The sequence below is a fragment of the Oenanthe melanoleuca genome, chromosome 13 (assembly GCF_029582105.1).
Source record: "Oenanthe melanoleuca isolate GR-GAL-2019-014 chromosome 13, OMel1.0, whole genome shotgun sequence".
NCBI lineage: Eukaryota > Metazoa > Chordata > Aves > Passeriformes > Muscicapidae > Oenanthe > Oenanthe melanoleuca.
Genome location: NC_079347.1, coordinates 9222971 through 9248778, shown reverse-complemented (window position 1 = coordinate 9248778; position 25808 = coordinate 9222971). Strand labels below are relative to the sequence as shown.

General features: G+C 49.1%; 3 protein-coding genes across 3 annotated transcripts; 1 reads left to right on the top strand and 2 right to left on the bottom strand.

The window, feature by feature from the left end:
- Positions 1 to 739: 739 nt before the first annotated feature.
- Positions 740 to 8070, bottom strand: RBM22 (RNA binding motif protein 22). Its single transcript, XM_056502151.1, has 11 exons — positions 7947 to 8070; positions 7162 to 7215; positions 6188 to 6217; positions 5057 to 5189; positions 4705 to 4805; positions 4369 to 4541; positions 3637 to 3837; positions 2995 to 3159; positions 2497 to 2585; positions 1857 to 1988; positions 740 to 1164 (listed from the first exon to the last, which is right to left on the bottom strand). Exons 1-11 carry the CDS (start codon positions 7998 to 8000, stop codon positions 1034 to 1036), a joined length of 1263 nt encoding a protein of 420 aa, XP_056358126.1. The 5' UTR covers positions 8001 to 8070; the 3' UTR covers positions 740 to 1033.
- Positions 8071 to 8257: 187 nt separating this feature from the next.
- Positions 8258 to 20504, bottom strand: DCTN4 (dynactin subunit 4). Its single transcript, XM_056502150.1, has 13 exons — positions 20298 to 20504; positions 18982 to 19052; positions 18369 to 18547; positions 17394 to 17437; positions 16535 to 16642; positions 14966 to 15039; positions 14512 to 14624; positions 13121 to 13230; positions 12074 to 12147; positions 11671 to 11725; positions 11097 to 11204; positions 10590 to 10687; positions 8258 to 10419 (listed from the first exon to the last, which is right to left on the bottom strand). Exons 1-13 carry the CDS (start codon positions 20430 to 20432, stop codon positions 10206 to 10208), a joined length of 1383 nt encoding a protein of 460 aa, XP_056358125.1. The 5' UTR covers positions 20433 to 20504; the 3' UTR covers positions 8258 to 10205.
- Positions 20505 to 21963: 1459 nt separating this feature from the next.
- Positions 21964 to 24389, top strand: SMIM3 (small integral membrane protein 3). Its single transcript, XM_056502153.1, has 2 exons — positions 21964 to 22265; positions 23376 to 24389. The coding sequence occupies exon 2, from the start codon at positions 23377 to 23379 to the stop codon at positions 23554 to 23556; it is 180 nt and encodes a 59-aa protein (XP_056358128.1). The 5' UTR covers positions 21964 to 22265; position 23376; the 3' UTR covers positions 23557 to 24389.
- The last annotated feature ends 1419 nt before the right edge of the window (positions 24390 to 25808 follow it).

Below are 25808 nucleotides of genomic sequence, written 5' to 3'. Positions count from 1 at the left end.
TACTTTCTTAAAAACAAGCAAATGAATCTTCAGAACAGGCCCCATCCTGTTATGAAGACATCCACAGATCCATTGCATGAAAGCTAATATGGAGATAAACCTAAAATCCTCCAGCCACATGTACACAGACCTCACTCAGCTGCAGACTCCAAGCACAGTGAGGCCACCACTACACTTGGAGCACAGACAGAAAAGTTCTACATATTACCGAAACAAGATGAAGTGGGACCCATGTCACAGCTTAAGGGGATGCTATTTCACAGGTCTTGAGAGCCCCAAATCTCCCCAAGAGCAGTTGCAGCTGTGGGCACACCAGCCCAGGCTCTGGGGCTGAGGGGGCTTCACCTGGCTCAATGAGCAACTGCTGACCTGTCACTCAACATCTTGCCCACACTGCCTGGGGACTGCTCACTTGATCCAGAAACTGTCTTGCCCAGGATGTGCAGGATTAGAAGTGATGCACTTAAAAAGGCTTTGTTTTCTTGTCTTTTTAAAATCAAGAAGTCAGGAAAAAGGAGGGAGGAAAATTCTGTGTAGTGGAAAGGCCAAGCCATGGGTTTGGCAGGTCTGATTAACTCGTTTTTCAGCTCTTATTCAGTCCTGGTTTAATACCTCATTAGAATAATACATCATTAGTTACCTGACAAAGAAGAGTCTCTGGTTACATCTTAAGACTCCATAATGTTCCAACTGAGAATATGAAATGGGCTTGAAAAGGGTTTGGTTTTGTTTTTCCAGAAGTTTATTTCAAAAGTGTGCCAATGGGATACACAGATAGCACTGTAATTCTGGTACCCCAGACCCACAGACCCCCGACAGCCCTTCTGTCTGTCCCCCACCCACCCCCCACACTAATAGAAAGACCTGGGACATATCAAGAACCCGATTATAAGTGGAGATATGGAGCTCAGCTTGCCCTGTGGCTGCAAGCAGCGAAATAAGGCGTCTTTAGCTCACCCACAGCTCAACATATGGTGCTACCATGGTAACTAGAAAATAACATTTACTTCAAGGATGAGGGTGGCAGGACGTGCTAGGGGCTGCTGTGCTTTCCTGCGTGGGCACCCATCCTCTGGGGATCCTGGGATGGGTAATGGATGGGGCCTGGGGCTCTCATGAAGGGAGGTGGGGGCCCCATGGCGTGGAACATGTGTGGTCCGAAACCTGCAGAAACAAAAGTTGGCAGGTTCAGGCAAAGCACCAGAAAACCTGATGTGTATGTACTGCTGCTCCAAAGTACTGACATCACAGCTGGCTGACAGCTGTGCCTCACAAATGTGCACATCTCCCATCTCCCCAAACTCCTGTCCCTCTTTCCAGTACAACTAGGGCTAATTCTTACCCAACACACATCCTTACAAATAAAAGCTGGGGTGGAGGGATCAGGCAGATGTCTGAAATACCCATCTAAAAGTTTTTCTACTCAACCACAGGGCAGAGCAAATACATCTACAGGAGTCCAAACTTCCATTAAAAAATAAAAGCGTCTCTGGATAGATAGATATATAGACAGCCAAGGACATGCTGGCATTCAACCAGCTGCAAAATTACCCTTTGAAGTTCGGGTTATTGTGGCATTTACACAGCCAGCAAAAGCACTGAGTAGGTCTCAGTACCAGTAACAGGGATCTCCAACATGCCTGGGAATTTGCAAGCAAATACCAACCTAAACAGGCAACTCAGTTTAATTAAACTGTGCTGACAGCTCAGTTTAGATCATCCTTTTACACTATGTGATCAGGGATGAGGAAAATCAGCTCAGGGCATGCATCAGTGGTGCAGCATGGCCTGGCAAGGAGGAAGAGACCGTCTAACACTGAATTTCACACCCCCCCTTGAGAGGGAAACACAGGTACCTGGAGGTGGTGGTGGAGCGATGCCAGGAGGAGGTGGCAGGGCAATGTTCACCACAGCTGAAGGGCCACTTGGAGGTAGATTGAAATAATTTGCAGAAGCCTCCTCTTCTGCAGCTGGAGGAGGGGGGAGGGCTGCAGAAAAAGTACATATGGTTATGGAAAATCTCTCAGGCGAGATAAGCAGGGCTGTCTGCCTTCAGAGATGGAGCACAACTCATGCTTTCACAAGGGCAAACTGTTGCTACTACTGCATGTATGAACTGCACTGAGAACTGCCCTGAGACCCCAGTCACCAATTTCCTTTATCTGAAACAAGCTCTGCTTTGTCCATCATACAACACTCAGTGGATTAAGAAAACATTAAAAGTGTGGGTTGCCAGTACCTCTGACCTAAGTAAGCTGAATTCAGCTTTAACGTTTTACTCATCACATAAAGAACTGTCTTTTCATCAAGGATTTGCTCCTAGACAAAGTTCATCTCCCATCCAGCTGAACCTGCTGCAAGCCTACTGTAACTGCTCTGGGCTCACCACTGCCTCTACCATCCTGAACTGTCACTGCTCCCAGAAGTTTAACAGCAGCCTAGCTCATGAAAGTGGGTCAGCATAAAGTATTTCAGAGATGAATACAACTCCCTTACCTCCAGGAAGTCCTGGAACTGGCTCCAGCTTTATCCCTGATTCTGTAGTGCCTTCCTTGTCCTTTTCTTTTCCTCTTGCTGCCTGGGACCTGAAAAACAGACAGAAATTTGAGAACAAGGATAAGGAAAGCAGGAAAAGGAGATATTTACACCACAGTGGCTTCACATTATCTATTCCAGATCCATTTTTTCAGGCCAAAAATGAAAAACCCACAGAACATTAAGCAGATGGTACCAAGTTTGCAAACAATGGAGAGATGGACTAGGAGCAAATCTACTGAAAGCCATCCATAATCCTCAACTAAGAAAATCCCTTGTGCTACTTGTGTCATCTCCAAGCCAGATCCCACTAGTAAAAAAAAAATCAAAATGCAAGAGGACCCCAACTATTTACCAGAAAAGTATCTACTTCTGCATAATACCCAATCCTGCTGATCAAGACTGCAAACTGAGAGAAGAACCTTGTAGATCCTCCAGGCCTCCTCCCCCCACATTTACCTTCCCCACTTGACGTTGAGCCTGCGGCCGTTGACTATGAGTTTGTTGAAGGATTTCTCAGCAGCCACCTCTGCAGCCTGTCTGGTGGCAAACTGGATGAAAGCACATTGCTGCCTCTGCACCACTGTTATCGTCCGGATCTCCCCAAACTGGTAGAAGTGATTTCTGTATGAGACAAAAAAAAATTATTATGATACCCTACTCCTCCTAGTCACAGGGTATAGGGCAGGTGAAATAGGTATGCTCAGAAATTTTTTCTTATCCATCAACTGTTCACACTAATAATTAGAAATCAAAAATCAATTAGTTAATGACAATTAGCCCTCCATGCAATCACGGAGCAATAGAAGCTCTGCAGCAGCTTCTCTCAGTAGCTAGCTAGAGGATACAGTACTTTCTTGTAAAATGGGTTACACAGTATCCCCAACAGCTCAAAGGGATGAGTCATCTTTAAAGAGATACAATTTAATCAAAGCATTTGAAATGTGCCTGTTTGTTCTCCAACAAGCTGGTACTCCTCTGCACTTACCCACCAACCAGTTCCCCATTAAAACAATGAAACCCAGATTTATTTCTGTTCCTCACTTGAAGAGCCATTATCAAAGTGTCAAACAAAAAGGTTTGACAAATTCACCAACACACCTGAGATCTGATTCAGTGATGGTATCTCCAAGCCCTCCAACATACAGTGTAGTAATAGTCTTGTCTTCAGGAGGATCAAGACGAGGCATGGTTGATGCTCGTTTCAGAAGTTTGTCAGCCACAGGATCATTAATTCCATAGTAACGATCTTTGATGTTCTGGTCAGCCAGGGGATCATCTGGATCTGTAGGTTTCTCATGTCTAAGGTTCAGCAAACAAAGCATTTTGTAACTGAGATAGGGGATGACTGAATGGATTAAAATTACTATAGCTGCCAGTTTCCCAAGTCCTAAGGTCAATTATATCCTTAACCCTGTCCACATGAACACGCCAAAATGGAACAAAGCCCTGAAAACTTCAACTGCAGCCAGGACTGCGTCAAGCTCTGAATGAATGGCGCTTCTGAGAGCTCAACACTCAGCACTACAAAACACAAGAGCTGGGCTTGAAACAGCCTCTTGTTCAAATACAAAGACCTCTGCTTGAGAGGACTGACGCCACAAAGGGGAAAAATTGACTACACAAGAGGACAGCTGCAGTCACTGCTTTGGCAAAGGACACGGCCAACTTCTCACAAACCAACTTGCCACCACAGAGATTCATTTGCTGGCACTGGATGCGAGTTTTGCCCTGACCCAAATCACTGTAGCATCTCCTGCCCACTGCAGCATCTCCAAGGGAAGTTGCATCAGACTGTGGTGAACAGATGGACTGCTCTAGCTCTGTCTGTACCTGTAGGGACACTCCTCTCCTCTCTTGCACTCTCCTTTTACCCAGAAGGAACAGATGTGAGGACGGTTGCGTTTGTAGTACGGAGTGGTTCGGGCCAGCTTCAGCAGCATGTCACTGGTAGAAGTAGCTTTTCCTAGTGCACCAACTGGTCTAGTGCCATCAGAATTGGCTATCTAAAAGCAGGTAGAACACAAATAATTATGTGTATATCAACACTGAACACTAACACACAGAATCAAAGTGCACAAGTGGTTTTAAGAGAAGCTAGTGGTCATTTCTCCCCCTTCCTCCCCACACAGCCACACAAAAAGCATGATCATGGCTGGCTACACTTACCTCTCGCTCCATGTTCTGGGTGTAGTATTCTTTATTGACATCAGATTTAGGCATTTCATCCTTAAGGGAGAGTCCTGCATCCCGGACTTGGATAGGCAAACCTGAAATGAAAGAAAAAACCCCCAACCAATCCATATGAAGAACAAGCAGAAATAGTGATTTCTCCAACCTGCAGTGCCCAGAGGTAAATCATCTGCTGCTCAGAGAAATCACTCTACCCTCAAACTTCTGAAGAGACATGATAACCAAGACCTCTGTCCAGCACCAATTACACGCACACATTTAAACTGATTTCACCAACTCCCACTTCAGAGGGCAGCTCCTTGTCTTAGACCAGTTTTTGGGTACACACCATATTCCAGGTCAAGCAGGCAGGTCTGACAGACGTTCTTCAGCTTGCTGCAGGTCTGGCACACTTCTGTCTTCTTGAAGCGCATCCGCACCCCGGGGCACCAGCGGAACACCGTGAACGGCCTGGCACAAATCTGGGACAGAAAGGTGGCACTTGGGTCTCTCTGCACAGAGCTACATTCTGCTTCTTGCATGGAAACAAACTCCAAACTCATCTAGCCTCTTCAAACCATAAACACATAAATACCATAATGCCAACACTCAGAGCCTAGGAAATATCTGTTTCTGCTTGCTGCTTTACTTTGACAGGAGGAAGTTTTAGGGAAGTTTGGTTTATGTTGTTGTTTTTATTTATTGCAATAACCCAAGTGCAGATCTACTCAAAGATATATAAATTCTCTTTGATTCCAGGTGATGTCAGTGTGGAGCTTCTAGAGATGAATTAAAGTGATGGGTACATCAGCACAGCAGTAACCCAGGAAAGGTTATGAGAGCTTTGGTGCAGAAAATGCTCCCTCTTATCTCATGGAATGATGCATTTCTTCCTCTGCACGTACAGCTTGAGTTCATAACACAATCTCAATCTGTACATACTCTAAATTATACCTTTACCTCAGACGAAAAGTGACAAAAGGGCAAAAACCTCCTTTAATTTCCCTCAGTTCAGGCAACACTGAGTATTGCTTGCTCTGGAAATAATTGTGGCTTATTTCTTAGACAGCCAACACAAATCACCCAATAGCCATGAATAACAAACACAATAAAATCCAAACTCCAGGTATTTTGCACTTTTCAGAAAAAGCAACAAACATGTAGAAGAAAACATGGACCATTTAAAGTGCTGCAATAATTTCAAATACACTACAACAGTATTTACACAGCCACATTCTGATAAACATGAAGATTTTTTAGACAGACTTAGGATTTGCTCAATAATTTTACTATTTTAGGACCAACTGATTTTGTCTAACCAGCACAGAAGACTGACCTAAAAATTTATGTAGTTACATAAACATTTTAAGTTAACCCAGAAAAGCACTCTTCTGAAGCTGACAGGTTTTTAATAATTAAAATGTATTATACCTAGATCTGCACCTATTTTGACATTTTTCTTCAAAATACACAAACATACCTTGCATTCTTTTCCATATTTTTCTTTGGTCTGAAATATTAAAAAAAAAAAAAAAAGAAAAAAAAAAAGAAAACATGAAATATCACCAATGTAACATAAAACATATAACTGATGTTATAACAAAGTAAGTTTTTTCATAATTATGCTGCATTTAGACTCAATCACCCCTGTGTATTTGGCTTACTACTTGGAAAGTCAGCAGGATGAAAAATAGAAATCCTAAATGCCCTCAATACACTTTTGGTTTAGAAACTGTCATTACAAAGACAGTACTTTAAATCCCACCTCCTGTACATAAGAAAGGTGAGAATTAAAAGGAGCATTAACAGTTCTTTTTAAGGAAAGATGATGTTACATGAAATAAGCTCATGGAAACAAACAGGTTTTGAAATAACCCCTACAGTAGCATCAGGGTTATGTTTCATAAGAACAACCCAATCTCTCTCAGCAGACTTCTGGAACACAAATGTGAAGGAGATAATGTCAGTGTAGGTCATAGGCAACCAGGCTGGAAGAGAAAAGCAACATAACATGGACTGACTCACCCTGCACAGAAAAAAGCAAAGAAAACAAACAGGAACCTAAACTACCTTCACCAGTCACCTTTAACTTTAAAGGTGCATGTCTCCCACACTTTAGAAATTGTACTCATTAGAATTTAAGCAGTTCACAGTTCTCCATGCTGGAGTTTGCCAGTACTAAAACTTCATTTTCTACTATTTCCTGCACTCCAGACCCTGGACTGCGTCATCTTCCTCTCCTTTTGGATTGATTTGCTCTAAAATCACATCCCTAACTATATTACACACCAACAATGGCTCAGAGCAGATCCTCTTGTGCAGAACCAGCTGTTGAGGAGTGTGTGCTCACTTTAGCATCTCCTCCTGCACCCAGTCCTATTTTAGTCCCCAAACACACAGTTTTAGGGCCACCACAGAGAGAGGGAAGGACTGCAGGGTCCAACAGGCACATACCATCCGAATATAGGGATTTTCTCCAAGACATGTCTGGCACAGGATAGGGAAGTCCTGAATCGAGCAAGAAGAAAAGAAATCGGGAATTTATAACAAGCTCTGCCATCACAACAACATTCAAGTCACAATCTGAAAAATGATCTAGTTTAACTCATCAGCCAGATTAAAATATGCAAATGGATTCACAGACACCGGGAGAGCTGCAAGAGAGGACCCAGACCCACATTTTACATATTACAGAATGATTACCTGGTAGCTACTGTAGCTTGGAGTAAAACTTAGAATAACCAAATAAAAAGCGTATTCTTGAGATCTGAACCTGTCAGTGCCTGGACTGCAGCAGGTGACACTGGCCCGTTATCCCTCAGCAGAGACTGTCTGTACTGGGCCCACTGGGAGAGGCTCCAGCTCGAAGGGACACACGAGGGACGCAGCTCAGCCCCCGCAGCGCCGGGAGCGGCTCCAGCTGCTGCAGCCCCTGAACCGCGGCGCGGGGGAAGGAGCGCCGGGCAGCTCGATCCCTCTGCGCCGTAATGGGGGCCGGGGAACTGAGGAAGAGCCCTCCCGGGCGGCTCAGTCCCACGTGGCGGGTCCCCAGGACAGATGCCGGGTCCCACGGAAGGCAGCGGGTCCCCAGGGAAGGTCCCAGCCCCGGGGCCGCCTCCCCGCTCTCCGCCCGCCTCGCGGCCTTGCCGCCCCACACGCTCCCGCGGCAGAGCAGGGCCCCGCCGCGCCAGGCCCGCTGTTCCCGGCTGTCCCGGCCCCTCGCGGCCGCCCCCGCTCACCGCATCCTCCCAGTTCTGCCGGTTGTAGGTGTTGGACCCCAGCGATGTGGACATGGCGGCTCCGCTCCGCTGCCGGCAGGCGGCGGCCGGAAGTGACGCCACTTCCACTAGCGCCGTGAAGGAAAAGGCGGGCTGCGGGAACAGTGACGTCACAGCGCGGCGGCCGCAGGGGGCGCTGCAGACACAGCTCAACGGGCGAGACCACGGGCAACGACGGGGAGGACCATGGGGACGAGACCATTGGGAAATGAGCTCCGCTTTTTGTTTTCTTTAAATAATGATTGCTTTGGAATAAGAGCCAGTGCAATGAATCCGAGAGCCACGTGTGTTTTATTGAAGGTCACTACACGACGTCAAGCATAAGGCAACAGGCGCCTTTCGGGGAGCGGGGACAGAGGCAGGGACACGCCAATACCTTTCCTATCGCCTACAGCACCTGCAGGGAGGGGAGAAAACAGCTCGCCGAGCTCATCAGAGCGCTCAGAACGCCACAGCCCAATGCATCTTTTGTATTTAGTGAGAAGGGTACAGGTCATGTTGCCTGCAGCAAACCCCAGCCTCAGGCACAGCTCGAGGCTTGGGTCCTGGGAGGTCTTTCTGTGGTCGTGTTGCAAGTGCAGCAGCTGTTTTGGCTACTAAACAGGAGAAGTTGTGGCCAGAGGTGAAGTCTTTGTTAGCTGGACAGGCACAGCTGCAGCAGGCACTAGCACTATACATTAACTACTAACTACAAGTCTCAAACTCATGCTGTACATCTGTGTGTCACCTACACAGAGCTGTAAACGTGATGCCTCACTGCTTTGAGACCCGCTGCAGGACCAGGGCTGTGAGGTGTGAGCCCCTCCAGCACACTACGGCAGGTTCCTTGCACTAAGGGAGATGTTTTGGGATGCTGCACTGCACCCACAGAGAGCAGGCAGACTCATCCTGGCCCTCCATGCAGAGGATTCACAGATCCAGGCTGGCAGAGCCATGGCATAAGCATCTGGAGTGATATGGCTGTGGCTGGCTGGTATTCAATCCTTTCCCAGCACAGCAGCATGCCAAAGCCCGTCAGAAATGCTTAACAAAGGTCAAGGTCTGAAATGGGAATGCTCTGCTGGACGAGCTATCTCACCTGCCTGGAACAGCCATGCACTTATTGGTAATTCAGTCTCCTGGATACACAGCTCCTAATCACCCATTTTAGCTTGGACTGCAGCCAAATTACACCCCGGATAAATGACCTTCTGCTACAGTGTGTGAAGTTAGCATATTAAAGTTTCCACCTTTACACCTCCCTCCCACCCACCCTAACTGGGAAAACAAAGATTATGAACTCAAATCACCGCTGTAGCTTTGTAATTATCAGAACTAACCTTAACGCTCCAGGTTTCATGCCCTCATTGCTACAACCCCTAGCAACACAACATTTATTGAGCTGAAGTCTGCCAGGGAGCCTCTCTGGAGCAACTCTGCCTCTCCAGAGCATTTCTGCCTCAGTCAAGAGCTGCAGCAGAATATGAATTCCCGGCTTGCAGCACATCCTGCTGCCACATCCAGCTGAGATGTAGCAGGCTGATGGCAGGCTTGGTTACCAGTCAGACCCATGAACACTACAGTACACTATGTTCAAAGTTTAAAGGCAAACCAATCAACTCCTTTGTGAAAACACATCTGCCACCTCAGCTAAGCAAGCTACATATGCCAGAGGGGTAGGGCTCTGCAGCCCAACCCCCACAGTTGAGGTATCCTATGAGGAAGCAGAAAACCAAAAGAAAAAATCGTGCTGCTGGCAGTAACTTGCCAGAATGCAGAAGGCAGGGACACTCCTTAAAATGTTTGTATGGGAAGGAAATTGCTCTGGGTGAAAGAGAAGTTGTTCATCATTGGGTAAGGAACACCAGGTTTGTGGGCCAACATGAAGAAAAAAACAGTATGGATTCTTTTCTGCTGATAAATCCAAATTCAGCCCTAATTATCTGTTGATAAAGCCAAATTCAGTGCAAACCTGGAAGGAGATCTTTCTCTGTGCTCTAACACATGCTGCAAGTTACTCTAGCCTGTGGCAGTGAGGCGAAGTGGAGTGGTGGTTAGTGGGCACTACGACAAGGGGAGAGAGAACAAACCAGCCCAAACCACGGCAGCCTCAGCCCCTCCTGGCGGCCAGGCGGGCCGTGGCACACCCACACACACAAAGGAGCTCTGGCAGAACCTTTCAGCAGGTGCTCTGTCAGGGTGCCAGTCCATCCAGCCGTCAGGAACAAGCGCTGGGCACCACTATGGGAGCACAGGGCCGAGGCTGAGCTCCACGTGATGGGTGAGCCAGATCACCTCAGAGGTGTGGTCACCTTCCTCGTTGGGCCGGATGGGAGCAGTGAGGTTTTTGAACTCGTGCTTCATCTTGAAACTCACGGTCACTTCACCCTCTTCTTTCTGTGGAGTGACCTTGATGAAGACTCCCACCTTATTGGCTTTTCTAAAGGCAATAACGCTGCAAGGCAGAACACAAAGGAACACTGGGTCAGCCAAGTTCTCAAAGCATTGTTACAAGTAGAACAATGCTCTCAGAGGAACTCAAACCACACTGAAGACAGACAGGAGGAGAGCGAGTTACTCAATGAGCCAAGTTTTTAAGGGAGAGGATCCCCACAGGACACTCACTCTGGGTCATCCTGGAAGTCCTGAGGCTCTGCCAGCTCATCATACTCTGCTGCAGCATCTTTGCCAGCCAGAATAAGCTCCTTGGAAGGAACTGCCACCTGAAACAGAGCACAAAGGCAAAGAAGCCTTTCAGCACTGATCACCAGCTACATTGCAAGCAGGAGAGGGCTCTCCTCTTCTGAAGTCTGCTTCCCTGCAGTTTAACAGAAAACTGATTCATCCTGAGCTTTTCTCTGCTCCAGGACCACCTGAATACCACCCTGCCAGTGAAATAACATATTTCTCCCTTGGGTTTTGGATATCAATGAATAGACACAACTTCAAAGTACTTCATAAGCTGCTGTTTACATTGGCAATAGTAATTTAAGCTCCAAAGAGGGCAAATGCAGCCCAGTTGGCAGGGGTTGAAGGACGTATGTTAAGTGTGGCCTCTGGATTTACCACAAATGGGAATGGTAAATGTGGGAAAAGGCTTGGGCTTACACAGTAGGAGGGTACAATCAATACCTTGGCAGTGCTGTTGATGTTATCAGGGTCTCCCTCCTCACACTCCAGCAATGTCACATGTGTGACGCTCTCCACAGGATTAGTCAGAGTCAGAAGCACTTGGCTCTCCTGGGGAGATTCAGGAATCACAGTTCAAGAAGCAATTATGCTAAAATTAATTATTACTGTAAGCACTTCCATCTTCTCCAACTGATCAACGCATTCAAAAATTGTATCACATCCTTTCAATAGATGGACAGCAACCACCCCCATCCATAAGAAAGGCACCAATGCCGTGCAAAACTCTTAATGTAAGAAATACTTATTTTGGGAGTCTAGCTGAGATCTCAATTCCACACCTTTTATTCTTCACAAATGGGCAAGTGCTTGTGATGCCACATGTCACACTGCACAGCAACTACTGCTGCAGTGACAAGTACATGCAGTGACCACTCCCTTAAACCCTGCACCCTCTAAACACAGTCAGCGGAGCCCTCAGGGAACAATCATCACACCATGTCATCTTCCAAAAACATCCCATATTCACGCTCTTGGCTATGTCTCAGTCTAAGACATTTCTGGAAAAGCTACTGACCTTCATGTAGCGCAGGTTGGGAATAGACATGATTCTCACTTCAGGGATGTAGTTACTACAAAATAACAGAGCAAATGACTGTGAGGGACTGTGTTGCTGTCTGCAAAGCTATTAGAGCTTTCCTAAAAGGAAAAATGAAGTGCCTTTTGCTGTATAACCCTAATCCTACAAACACCTGCTACAGTCTGGGGTTGGCACAGCAGGCAGTGTTTTTGTCCAACTGTTGAAATCTTTAGTATATCGGCAAGCAAACCTATTACAGATAAGCTAAATATATAAAAAGGTGATTACACCATCCTAAGGGATGACACAATCCCACAGGAGATCAAAGGAAATTAAAACAGAAGGCATTAACTAAGCATGAAGAGGGAGCTGTTGTCCCCAGTCCCCATTTCTTACTTACACAGCAACCAGCTGGATCTTGAATTTGATAGACGTTGGATTAAATTCTGGTTTGCTCAGGTTATGTTCACATTTCTAGAGAGAAAGGTATTTAAGTCAGCACCAAAAGTCACAAACTGAAGAACCAGAGCCACAAGTGCTGCGTCACCAGCCATGACATTTCAGCCTCCAGCACAGCACATAAAAACTATCTGGGATGCATGTAGCCAGCAATGTTCAGCTATTGATACTCCAAAATGTCATACCCAGCACTACCAGTGCAACCTCAGAAACACAAGACTTTGAATCAGTCTTGAAAAGACCTGGACACTGACTGCAGCACAAATAACTGTAAGCCCTCTGATCTATGCTCCAGAATCCACTAAAAAACTGAAGAAGCTAGAAGTCCTGATCTCCTCATAGGCTACTCTTCAAATAAAGGATAAGCCTGACATGATTTATTTCTGAGAAAATATTCTGCATTTGCAAAGCATTCTGCAATACTAACAAGAATATTGCTCTATTACTTTAGGAACTAGATAAATAAATATCCTTGTATGACTGAGAAAACAAATCACGTAGAAAGGGCCATGTAGAAAGCCAAGAGCAGAACTTGGATTTAACTCTTGCCTGTCTTCACAGATCTCTGCTTTGCTACTCTGAAATATCCTTTTCCTGCCATCACTCTAGTAACATCATCAGTATTCTGCACTGCCTCTCTCTAATATTCTATTTGTTGACTTTTGTCTTTAGTAAAACAAACAGTTCTTTTATTTCAACTGTACCAACAGTCTTCTTTGACTCCTTGGCTAGCAGGGCACTAGCACAAACCCCCTTTGCATCTTTATTTATCCTTGACAGTGTTGTCCCCCTTTTACAACTGTCATCACACCAGAGACCTGACAGCTTCCCTCACCCCCTTAGTGCTGTTACCACTAACCTGGCTGAGAACTTTCAACAACCAAAAGCATTTGAGCCATTTCTTTTAAAAGAGAAACACACAGCCCATTTCCCAGCACCCAAGTGCTCAGAGCCTGGAAAAGGCACGTCTCTGGCTGGAATTCCCTACCCGGCAGCGCAGCGAGCGTTTGATCAGGAGGTGCTTGTGACGTGGGTAGAGCTGGGAAGCACAGATGGGCTGGAAGTCAGGCTGCAGCAGGCGCTGGCGCAGAGTCGTCACTGGGAGCACAACAGAAAGCAAGACAAAGAAATGTCTCAGGAACTGAAACTCGAGCTGGATTCTACATATGCACCTCGCACTGTATGGAGACCCCCCACCATCTCTAAGACACCTAATTTGACATGCACCCTGTAATTCAGAAATCACTGGCAATTATCACATTTCTAGAAATAAACAGAAAGGCAGAAGCTGAATAAAGGGCTGCTCTGACTGGGCACAGCAACACCCGTGCTAGCCTAGGAGAAATAAGGGACTCACATCTTTCTTCATAGCTGAGCTGGGATGGAAACAAGAGTTTTGGAATCATCTAGAACACAGTTCTTTCCCTCACCACAGCAAAGAAGTTTCACAGCTTTGTCACCCTCACAGCTGGGTGCTGCATGAGTACAATACCCAGCTTCTTAGCAAGGAGTTTGCAAAACCCAGACTCACACGGAGAATGAGAGAAAACAGTTCCCAAAGCAAGAAACTCCCAGCAGCCAAAACCTCCCATGGGTTTCTCTTAAAATGCAGGCTCCTCATTGTTCCGGTGCTCAAGAGGCAAGTGAGCCACCTGGCAGCCTTTCCCTCAATGTAGGGAACCAGGAAAATTGTCTTCTTCACAAGTATCAAACTCACAATGCCAATAGCCTCATGAGAAAAGGAGACCAAGAAGATCTACCCATTTCCATACACCTTTCATGAATTAATTGATAGTGGCAGACTTTGTAGGCCTGCAGAGCGACCAACATCTGTTCCATTTGGAAGCCACCTCAGCTGGAAGCCCACATCACTCCTGTACCTCTGGTTGATCCTGTTCACACCAAGTCTTATTGATCAATTTACAGGATTTGTGGGTTAAATTTATGAGTCAGCTAAAGACCTGGCAAATGTAGCAGGCTGCTCCAAGCTGATGTCAAAGCAATGCGCAATTGTTACTCAACAGCCCCTTTTTGGTTCCAGCTCCCCAGCAGCTGCTATTTCCTTATTTCCTGCTATTATTTGAAAAAGGACATCAGCTTTTTTCTCCATCCAAAAGTTGATGCTTCACACACACAGAAATTAAGACAAGCAAGAAAATAAATAACCCTTCAGGCCTTCTGGCTTTGAGCTTTCTTGTACAACATGAAGCTGATCTTGCATTCAAAGTTACCATTTAGAGTTTTTATCTATTTCCCAGTATTTTAATCCCACTACAAAAATGACCAGAAACTTGGGTCATGAGGAACGTCACAAGCTTGTAGGCAATGCCCATGTTACAAAATGTAAGGCCAAAGAGTGACAAAATACTAAGGTTTTACCTTCTGTCAGATTGATTGGTCTTATGTAGTAATCCTCAGGAAGAGGCTCCACTTCTTCTACTGCATCAGCTGGCTCAATCTTGATCTCCTTCTGGTCTTCTCCTTCTTTCAGGCTAAAGCAAAATAAGGGGCAACTCAGTCATGAAATAGGGCACATGTGTTGTGGCAGCAACAGCAGTAACTGCATGATAGCACAGAAGGCAGCCAGAGCTGAGACTGCACAACAATAAGTGCAACAAGGGTGTGAGCAGTCACTTGTTCCTCTTGGGAGAAAGCAGAACATCTGGAGCTGCTGCAGAGAGATGCCCAAGGACCTGACACTTCTCCAGTGCTCGAAAGGAGAAATCTCCTCTCACTGCTATCTGCTAATTGTCTAGCATCTTTCTTGCTTTACTCCTCTCTTGCCTATACCTCCAATCCTCCCCCCAAAGGTAACCCCAACCCTGAGACTCACGAGAGTCCAGCGAGGGCACTGATGGGAGCTCCGGGCCTCTGGCGCTGAAGCCTTGTTCCAAGGCCATATTTGTCCTACAAGGAAAAAAGGAACTGTCACCCTCAGATCTGCTTCCTGATGGGACAAAAAGACCTGCTGCAAACTCATCCTTTGAGCTGCATGACAAGCATGGGGGTACAAGCAAAGGAAAGCAAAAAGTAAAAGGTATTCAACGCTTCCTAAGATACATTTTTCTGCTTAAACTGTTGGCAAGGAGAAAACAATTCCCACTGCACTGCAGATGAGGAACGACAGATGTGTGTGGCTACTGCTTATAAAGATTTTTGCTTCTTCCTCAAATCACCAGCCTGCACTACTAAGACATTTCCTCTGTATATTCTCTTCAGAGCAACTCCATGTCAAGTAGTGCAGAATGAGAGCTCAGCTGCCAAAAAAAGTGGGTTGATGTGGTTATGCATCCACTTGAAAGGCTCTGTAGCACTACCTGAAGCAGTTGGAAGGTTCAATCTCCTACAAGCCTCGTTACCTACAAGTCTTTCTCACCAGAAATAGCTGAGCTACTCCTCAGCTTTCTACAGCTGAACTGTACCCAGGGTGCTTGGAGGCAGACATCTTCCTTCTGGGCAGGGCTGAAAACCTGAATTCTCACCAAATGAGAAATGTGAGCATCAGCCTAGTGTGGTGATTTTTCAAGGATCAGGTAAATAATGTTAGTGGCATTTGCCTTGGCCAAGCAAGCAGCTGTGTCTCAGGCAAGCTTGGTAAAGGACTGCTGTTCAGATGTACATTACTTACTCAAAGACACTGCCCTGTTTCTAGACTAAAACAAAATGTTTTTTGTAACAAATGTTACCCTCTGAAGAGTTAGGCTTCACCTGTGTTTTTTTAAGGCACACCTAAGCCAGAGGCCCTGAGCCAGGGTGTAGGATCTGTTACTCCCCTTCAGTTGGTACCATGAGAGCTTTAACACCAGCAGAAACTGTGAAAAGACTTACCACTACATGTATAGTGTGTTGCTGTGGAGAGCCCCCAAAATAGCAGCAGGTAGCAACGGAGACAAAAAATGCAGCCATAAGACACAAGCAAGGGCACAGAGCAAGCACAATTCATTGAAGTAGCAAGCATATGCAGTCACCCAGCTAAACAAAGTGAGCATTTACCTGCCAGGTACAATAAACAAGTCATTCAGGCCACAACCAACTCTTAAGGTTAATTTCAGTAGAGATTTCATGCAGGGAAGTGGCAGGCAATGCTGATCTATCTGTCACTGAGCTGTGGGATGAACTGTCCTGGGAAAGAGCTGCCACTGGCACTCTGGCTGCAGTTACACTGCACTTCACTGCTGGAGAGCATACTCCTTGGCATGGCAAGTATAAACTCTTCTGGTACTGCTGGGGAGGACTATCAGAGAAAGTGGCAATGTAACAGTAATGAGTGTAAAAGTATTCATTCTTAAAGAAAGCCTCCTTTTCTTGGGCAGCCCTATCGTGCTAGCAACTAATAAATTTTCCAGGCTGAGGCTGCTGTGGATCATTTTCCTGCTCTGAGAGGACAGCACAGCCAGCTCACCGAGAAGGCCAGCGGGACGTAGTTACGGCGTCGCACCAGCTTCTTCCTGTCCCGCTCGATCTTCTCCTTCTGAGCCAGCTGCTGGTAGTACTCCACCAGCTTGTTAATCTGCAGGAGGAAAAGGAACAGGGAGTGCTGTCACTCAGCTGCAGCATTTGCTTGTGAACTAGCTGTGGTTCCTGCTACTTGTTTCACTCTGTTCCTAGTACCAGCTGTATTGTGCAGGATGTGCTTCAAGAAGCCTGGGTACCTTAACATGTCTTAACCCACACTGGGGGTGACAAACTGACCCTCCCTTGGGAATTATGTGTGTTGGAGGGCAGCGTCCAACTCTCACTTTGCATTTCAGCAACTGAGACTCTGTTCACGAATTTGCCATGACTGCAGAGAGTAATGCCATGTAGCCAAATCTGAGCAATTTGGACTGGCACAGCAAACAGCATCTTTAGCATCTTTTCCCCCCTCCCCAAGGCTGGTCACACGTAGACTGGAGCCCTAATGGGTAACAGGGAAGGGTGTTAAAGGTGCAGTTGTGTTTTCCAGATCCTAGACACACTTTTGATTGGAAAACAGCTTTTTTTCACATACATACGCAGCACATTCACCTTAACAGCACCATTAGATAGGTTGGTTTCAACTGAGCTTCTTCTCAAAAGGAGATTTTATACTGCGATATCCTCAGGGGAGCCTCTAAGAGGCCTTCCCTCCACTGAATTCAGTCAAGGTGCAGATTAGGAGCTGGAACTGGTATCTAAAGGATTATATAGATGCAGAAAAAGTGATTGAGAGGGCCTGACACTCTAACAGCTCTTTCTGGCTGATGCATTTCAGCCCAAGCACAGCTTTCTTGCTCACTCACCCTCTGTGTGTGAGGATTCTCCGGCTCCTGCCAGCCACCACTCGCTGCACAAGAGAAGAGAAAAAGCAAAGTCCATAGGAGATTTCCAGATGCCACACAGAAATCACACCCAACACTCAACTATCTTGGTGTTATTTATAAAATATGACACTCCCTATTTTGCTACACCTACCATTGCAATTGTTTAAATTCATGTCTGTACAAATATACACCTCTGAAAGACTTGCACAGGCAGCTTTGGAATGAAGGAGCTTTTATACTGTGCTATTAAACAAATGTTGTCTGAGAGATATGCAGGACAGTCCCCAGGAGTCACTTCAGCAGCAGGTACATGTGTTTTTACGTGTGTCTCTTACTACTGGCTGCTGCTGTCTCTGCATCCTCAGCTGCATTTTCAGTCACATCAATACTGGAAGTCAGAGGATTTGCTTGGCCTACTCAACCCCATTTCTGGACCTTGACAGGTATTTTATGTACATCTCACATATGAAAGAAATAGATGAAAGCTTTGTATTTTTTGCATATTTTCTGTACATCTCACATACCAAAACAATAGATGAAAGCTTTGTTCTAGTGCTCTTGTGAAAAGCCAAGTTCAAACAATGACTAGCAGCTCTGGAATAAGTGTACAAAAGTGATGGAAAATAAATTAGATGTTTATGCTGTCAGACTGAGTAGCTTCAAAGACTGTGAAAGCACACAAACAAGATCTCAGCTGTGGGGAGAGTGCAATGACTAAAAGAGTTTGACAGTTTTCTCACTAGGCATGGAAGAAGTGGGTCACATATTCCACTAACTCAGCTCAGCTCTTCAGATGAATCTTCAGCAACAAAGAGTTTTCCTGTGAATTTTCAACTATAACTCCAATCCTAGACAGATATCAAGTCTATAGTACAGTCAGGAACTAATTGGATTATCTGTTACCTTCAAAACACAAACTGTAACTCAGTTTCCTGTCTTTTAAGTGTCCCTTACCGACAGACTTGTCTGCCATGCCCACGTCGCGGGAAGTCCAGCGGCAGAAGCCACAGGCCAGGTAATAGGCTTTCTTCATGGTGGTCTTGGCAGGATCGTCGGGCAGCGGCGCAGGGACGCTCGTGGCCCGTGTGGAAAGGGTGTGCATGCAGCAGGGGCAGTCAAAGCAATTGGCACACCTGCAAACAACAAGGCAGGGTTCTGAGAGGGGTCTGAGGCTGAGAGAAATGCACCCAACAGCCACATCAGCATTAAACCAACAGATCATTAACTCCTAGGCAACAGCACTCGGGATAAAGGGCAGCAGAGCCCTCACAGGAACTTGGGGGGGTTCAGAGTCAGCATAAGAGCAGCAGCAGTGAGAAACATAATGTGATACAAAAAAAACTCTGTATTATGAGCCCAGTACATTAAAAAAACCTCCAAAAGTCACGAACAGCACACAATACATCATGGAACAACACTTATTCCCCAAAACAGACTCAAACAAAATAAGTAGCCACGTAATTTTTGAAGAGTTTCAGACAAGCATGGGAAGGGACTGTTTTAAATAGGGAGCCTTGACAATTAAAAAAAAAAAAAAACAACCAAAAAAACACCAAAGCAACTTCACCTGTTCTTTTTCAACTTGGCTTCAGCTGAAGGCATGTTTTCCAGGCAGCTGGGGCAGTAGTGAGAGTCCACCTGAAGAAGACACAGTCACATCACACATGTTACCTGGCACACCTTTGTCCAAAAAACTCCAAACTGCCACATGATCCAACAAGGATTCATGTCTTGCAACAGCATGCTGAAGCCAGGGAAGGCTTGAGACGTTCTTTGGTATGCTAAACCTTAGCCCATCTCAGCCAGATTCTGATCTTTAATAACATAAATTATAAGGTTTCTTAAGTCAGAATGGATTAAACCACTCCACCTTGTAAATGGGAAAAGATCAGCCAAGTGCTGACATTTAGCAGTTATCCGAATCTCATATTTCAGCTTGAATAACAGTTGTAACATTTTGTTTTCTAGTTACACCTAAATTTATTCTATTCTCGCAGTTACACTGGTCAGATATGTGCATATTTCACAAGATGCTTTGTATCGTTCTGCTGCCACAGCAGATTTTATCTATTAAAACAACAGCAGCAAGCCTGGGGGCCTCTTGAAGAGGAATTCAAACTGATTGTTAAGCGTGGCCATGCACAATTACTACACTGCTCACACCGCAGTGAATTCATGACGGATACAGCCAGGTCACAAATCCACTCCTCAGAGGCCTTCACATCACCTTAAACATGCCTCCCCTGAGATCTGGGCTGCATTGTCATTCTTTCAAGGCTTTGCAAATCTATCACAATTTCTTAATTCAACCAGTCTTCCACAACACCAGCCTCAGCCATTTTAATAAGACAATTTACGAAGCAAACCCCGCCCAAGGAAAAATCATAGCGTATAATGGAGAGGGGTGTGTGTTTCTGGGGGGGGGGGGGGGTCCTTGCCCCTCCACGGTTGGGCCCGATGGGGAGGGTGTGTGGGGGCGGGTCTTGACCCAACGGTGGGGTCCTGCCGGGGGGTGATGAGTTCCCGCTGCTCCGGTCGGGCCCCACCGAGGTTTGGGGGTCCCCGCTGCCCGGCCGGGGCCGTTCAGGGGGGCACGTCCGCCATGAGGGGAAGCCGCCCCTCAGCTCTCGCCCCAGCCAATCAGAACCCGAGCTGTGCCGACAGGCAGGAGCGCACAGCCAATCGAACGCGCAGCCCCGCCCCATCCATCCCCCGCGGCCAATCCCCGTGCTCCGTGCCGCGCTGCGCCCGCCCGCTAGCCGCGCCAACAACCAATAGCAAAGCAGAACGAGAGTGAGTGGCGGGAGAGCGACCCAATCGCTGCGCGCAGAGAGAGCACTGTCCCGTCCGGCCCCGCCCGGTGTGCGGCCGCTCCGCCGTTACCTCGTGCGAGACGCACTCGAGCGAGCGGAGCTCGCTGCAGTAGCGGCAGAAGTACAGCTGCGGCAGCGGCGCCCGCAGCTCCTTCTCGCCGCGCACCAGGTACAGCACCCGCTCCGATTGCAGCAGCGACGCCATCTTGCGAGCGGGCGGGCTCCGCCGCCGCTGCCTGACGCCACCGCGCCGCCGTCTGACGTCACCAGACCGGCCTGGCCACGTGACCCGCGGGGCATGGCGGGTGGCCGGGACGCATCTTCAGCCGCACCCGGTGCCACCCCTGCTGTGGGCGTGGGCGCTCTCCGTGCACCCCGGAGCCGTCCAGCCTGCCCTTGGACACTGCCCGGCCTGGGGCCGTGCCAGTGCCTGACCACCCCCACCGCGAAGGATTTCTTCCCAATATCCCATCTGTCCCTGACCCCTGGCAGTGAGAAGCAGTTCCGTCTTATTCTGTCACATCGAGCCCTTCTCCTAAGTGCCTCTGCTGCTCTGTCAGAGCCCCTTTAGGCGCTGGAAGGGGCTCTGAGGTCTCCTGGGCCCTTGCCTTTTCCAGGTGCACGTCCCCAGTTTTCCCAGCCTGGCTCCAGAGGGCTCAGCCCTTGGAACACCTCTGGCCTCCTCTGGAGTCACCCCGGCAGTTCCGTGTCCTTCTTACCCTGAGGGCCCAGAGCTGGATACAGCTCCAGGTGGGTCTCATTAGAGCAGAGCAGCAGGGGTGATCCTTTCACAGCCCAAAGCTGGTTTCTCTTCAGTCTCATGTGCACTAAGACAGGATCCTGACAAGAATGAACATTCCCATGGGTAGGATCAGTAGGAAAGTACGAGGTCTGTGGATGCTCTGCTGTGTGCACAGAGGGCAGAGCTCACATCATCAAACCACTCTCAGTTTGCTGCTGGATACCCCAAACAAGCACCACTGCCAGCCGGGCCTGTGGCACCAATTGTCCATGCTCACCCCGGTATCCATCCCCACACGGTGCCTGGAATCAGTCTCTGCCCTCTGCCTGCTGCTTGCAGCTCCACAGGAAAGCCCCGTCCATGAGGATCTGCCGCTGCCCGCGATAAAAACCCCACATGCTTTTTATCCGCCTGCAGCAGCTGGAGGGGAGTGCTGCTGGGAGGGCAGGGAGGAGGCTGCCCGTGCACTGCTCCCGGCAGAGATGTGTGTCCAGGGGGGACCTGGAGGCCAGGGGTTTCTTGGGAGCATGTGGTAGGGCTTTCCACCACCAGAAATCCAACAGGTTTCCCTGGGAAAAGGCAGGAGGGAAAGGTGCAGTGTGTGGCTCCCACCATGAGTGACACTGAGCTTGTGTCCCAGATGGAAAGTCAGAGCATCCCACCTTGCTTTTGCCATTAAGCATCATCAACGGAGTGGAATATTCCACTGGGCAGCAGAAACACCATTCCCAGCCGGCAGGCTGAGGTCTGTCCCCTCCCTCCCTGGCGATGCTCTCTGCCCCTGTCTCTGTAAATCACCCTGCCCGAATCCCAGGGGAGCGCAGGCACCTCGGTGCAGGTGGCTGTGGAGGCTCTGGGTGGTCTTGCCTTGGACCTCGGGGGCAGGTGGGTGTCCGTGAGCCCTGCTGAGGCAGGAGGGGGACGGACTAGAGGTCCCTTTGTTAAGGACTATGAAGTGAAATGTCCCCACGGTCCCTACCTGAGACCTTCAGGCTCAGCTCCGGAGGGTCGCCCCTATTGGAACCCCATTCTGAGTGGGTTGAGATGGTGTTCTTATTTTATTCTGGTGTAGAAAAATCGGCTTGCTGTACCTTGCCTTTCCTTCCTTCCTCCCCCTTCATTCCATCCCCTTCTCCTTCTTCCCCTCCCCTGCCGTCCTCCGCGAGCCGGGCCGGGCCGGGCGGAGCCAGGCGGAGTCTTTCTCTCCCGGCGGGATCTGCCGCTGCTGTCGCTCCTGGCAGGAGCGGGAGCGGGAGCCGGATTCGGAGTGGGTGCCGGAGCCTGGCAGCGCCGTAGGTAAGGGGATGCGGGCAGGACGGGAAGGGCACGGGCAGGGCACGGGCAGGGAGGGCACGGGCAGGGGAAGCAGGACGGGCAGAGAAGGCAAGGCAAAGACGGGACACAGATGCGGCACGGCAAGGCAAAGAGGGGGCACGGACAGGGCAGGCAGGGAACAGGGAGGGCACAGACGGTGCATGACAGGGCATGGGCAGGGCGCAGGCAGGGCACAGGGAGGGCACGGACAAGGCAAGGACAGGGCACGTTCAGGGCACACACGGGGCACAAGCGGGGTACGGGCAGGGTAGGGCAGGACAGGCAAGGCAAAGACGAGACAGAGACGGGGCACAGGCAGGGCAGGACGGGCAGGGCAGGCAAGGCAAAGACGGGGCACGGGCAGGGCACAGACAGGGCAGGGAAAAGGCAGGTTCAGGGCACAGGGAGGGCACGGGCAGGGCAGGCAAGGCAAAGACGGGGCAGAGACGGGGCATGGGCAGAGCAGAGACGGGGCACGGGCAGGGCACAGGCACGGCAGGGAAAAGGCAGGCTCAGGGCACAGGGAGGGCACGGGCAGGGCATAGGCAGCTGCTGCCTCTCTTCCCCACGGCAGTGTGTACCCCACCCCCGAGGTGCGGGGCAGGACGGGGGCACACCCGCGGTCCCCGTGAAGGGGATCCCCGCTCCCCGGCCCCTCCGTCCCCTTCAGCTGATGGATAACTCCGTGGCTCAGCACGAGGTGCGGCTGGGGGGACACTCACGAGGCTCCCCAGAAACGAGGGGGCTCCTGGCTGACCTGACCCCACCGTTTCCCCATGTGATGATCCAGAGTGACCACAGGGACAAGAGGGACACACGGTTGTGGCTTTCCTTTATCAGCTCCTGTAACACACAAGAGCAATTAATAGGGAAGTTTTCCCCTGGGCTTTTATCCAGTGCCTTCAAAGCATGCTGTAAATCCTGTGGATAATTGAAATAGCCTTTAGCAAAGGCTCTCGAAGGAGCCCGAGGTGAAAGCTGGACTTGGCCACAGGGGTGTCCCTGGAGAAAGCAGCGGGGGACTGGAGGGGACTCTGGCTATGGGAGGGATGGAGAGGGCTGCCCCACCACCCTTCTGCCTTTCCATTACAGGATGGATCTCCCTCACCTGACGAGTCCTACCGACCTCCCCAAGCACATCCTGGATATCTGGGTCATCGTGTTGATCATCCTGGCCACCATCCTCATCATGACAGCGCTGCTGCTGTGCCCAGCCACTGCCGTCATCATCTACCGAGTACAAACACACCCCATGCGCAACGGCATCGTCTGAGCCACGGGCAGGGCGGGACGGCCGGCTCGCTGGGCTGGGGGCTACAGCCATGGCACCCCGTGCCAGGGACCTCCATGGGGCACCCTGAGAGCTGGAGCCTGGGCAGGAGCTGGGGTGGGCCAGCGCCCAGACCTGCTCCTGTACCTGGCTCTCACTGCATACCCACTGCTCATTTTGCCCACCGAGCTTATGAGGACAAAGGGGGAAATGACAGCATGGGCAGCAGTGGGGAGAGGTGTGACTTTGGGGACACGTCTCAGCTGGAAATACCTCACTCCCATGAGGGAGGCAGGCTGGTCTCACCTTCACTGGTGACACTGTGTCCTCCCAGGCAAGCAGCAAGGAGTGGAAATGCCTGACAATGTTATTTCTTCTTTGGAGTCCCAGCTGTCAAGGTCGTTGGGGAAAAAAGAGTCAAAGCAAGATGGATGTGGCTTCTGGTTGTGCATTTAGTGCTTGGCTAAAAGCATCCATGACAGAGCTTGTGCTGGCTGCACAGCAGATGTGCAGCTGGCACTGGCTTTTCCTCTATCCATCATCTGCTGCAATGGTAGGACAATTCTGCAGGGCTCTTGGTTCCACTGGGTCTTGTGGGGCAGAGAATTGTGTGCAGTTCATGCCAGCCCTCCTGTCTGCACACTGGCTGCATTCCCCACTCCTGATAGTGAGAGCTCCCTCTGTTTGCCCAGCACACCAGCCCTGCTGAGGAGCCTGTGCATGTCTCACCTGGGCAGGTAAAGCGGGAGGAGTGGGTTTGTGCCCAGCCAGTAGCAAGGGATCATGTAAGCTCTTGTATTGTATTCTTTCATATGAAATAAATGGACTTTATGTGAGTGTGTCGTGCAGATCTGTCCACACTACAGGTGGTGTCTGGCTCTGCAGGATCTGGGGTACTTTGCAGCCTCTCCAGAAACCCTCCCTGCTCTGATCTCCTGCACTGCCTTGCCTAAAGGTCCCCTGGGGGACCTTGGAGCCCAGCAGCTGCTCACTGCCAGCCCAGCCCCATGCACCAAGAGGGCAAATTTCAGTCTGGACACAGTGGGTAGGAAGGATCCCTCAGGACTTTCTGACAGTGATTGTGGCTGTTTTTCTCCCACTCGGGTAACCAGCACCGCTTCCCTCACACCAGCCTCGTGCCGGGTCAGTGTGGCAAGAGCCCTGGGGCTGAAACGGCATCTTGGTGACTCACAGCAAGGAAGGTTACAAAGTTGACAGGATGAATCAGGAAAGGATGTGGGGAAACACTATGGTGACTCTGGTGGGAATTGTTTAAATCCTATTTTCTGTGCTGAAAAGAGCAATCAGCCCTGCAGTGTTGGAAACCCTGTGTGCCATCCCTGTGTGGCTTGATCCACAATAGCCAGATTTGGGTTTGCATTGGGTGGTGAGGACAGAGGGGCAGGAGGTTCCCAGAGAAGTAGGACCTTGGCCAAACACCTCCTACCTTGGGGAGGGAGTCTAGCACAGGGATGCAGACCCTAGAGAGCAGAAGTGCCTGCACTGGGGCCCCTGGCTGTGGTTGTGCTGGGAGGAAGCAGACACTTACTCCTTGCCCAGCCAAAAAACATATTTCTGTTTTGAGCTGTGAACTCTCTCTTCCCCTCTCAAGTTGCAGAGTTTGAGGCAAATAACCAGTTATTTTCCTGTTTTTCTTCCTCTCTCCCTCCCTTGCTGGCACGGTGCAGCGCAGCTGGAGAACATTACAGATGTGCAGGGTGGGAGCAGCCCTGGCTCTGCTCTCCCCCAGGCTCCACCCCAGCATTGCTTCCCTGGGGCACTGTGGAGATGGCCAGCAGCACCAGGAATAAGAGCTGAGCAGCTTTGCTATGAGAGGAATAGGGGAGAAGCCACAAACATTAGAGTGATTTGGGAAGGAAGCCTGGTTTGGAGCAAAACACATGGAAAAGCATGAAACACCTCCCTCCAATCCATACAACCATACGTGAAGGCTGTTCCCACCTCTGCATTCCCCTTGTCAAGAGCAGCAGAGGGGAGTGAGAGACTTCCTTTCTTGGTATGATTTTTCTGGGAAGTTTCAAACTCGTGGCAAACATTTCCAGGAAAGGCTTTGGGAAGACAGGTTTGCTCGTAACAACAACAAACATGGAGCTAAATGGGAGCAGAGGTAAAGCAGAGAGAAGCCGTGACATTTTTTAAAGCATTAAGATGGTGGAGAATGGATTTCTACAGGATTTCCAACACTGTCACATTGGAAATTCCTCCTCCAGGATGGAGCGAGATAACCAAATCCC

What these genes read in the sequence shown, in the direction of transcription:
- SMIM3 (XM_056502153.1), top strand. Translation starts at nt 23,377, where the DNA reads ATGGATCTCCCTCACCTGACGAGTCCTACCGACCTCCCCAAGCACATC.
- RBM22 (XM_056502151.1), bottom strand. Translation starts at nt 8,000, where the DNA reads ATGTCCACATCGCTGGGGTCCAACACCTACAACCGGCAGAACTGGGAG. An exon ending in ATCACTGAATCAGATCTCAG is followed by an intron (nt 3,160 to 3,636) that starts GTGTGTTGGTGA and finishes TGTCTCATACAG; the next exon opens with AAATCACTTCTACCAGTTTG. An exon ending in CGCTCCACCACCACCTCCAG is followed by an intron (nt 1,165 to 1,856) that starts GTACCTGTGTTT and finishes TTGTTTCTGCAG; the next exon opens with GTTTCGGACCACACATGTTC.
- DCTN4 (XM_056502150.1), bottom strand. Translation starts at nt 20,432, where the DNA reads ATGGCGTCGCTGCTGCAATCGGAGCGGGTGCTGTACCTGGTGCGCGGC. An exon ending in GCCAAGTTGAAAAAGAACAG is followed by an intron (nt 18,548 to 18,981) that starts GTGAAGTTGCTT and finishes TGTTGTTTGCAG; the next exon opens with GTGTGCCAATTGCTTTGACT. An exon ending in CATGGCAGACAAGTCTGTCG is followed by an intron (nt 17,438 to 18,368) that starts GTAAGGGACACT and finishes TCTCTTGTGCAG; the next exon opens with CGAGTGGTGGCTGGCAGGAG.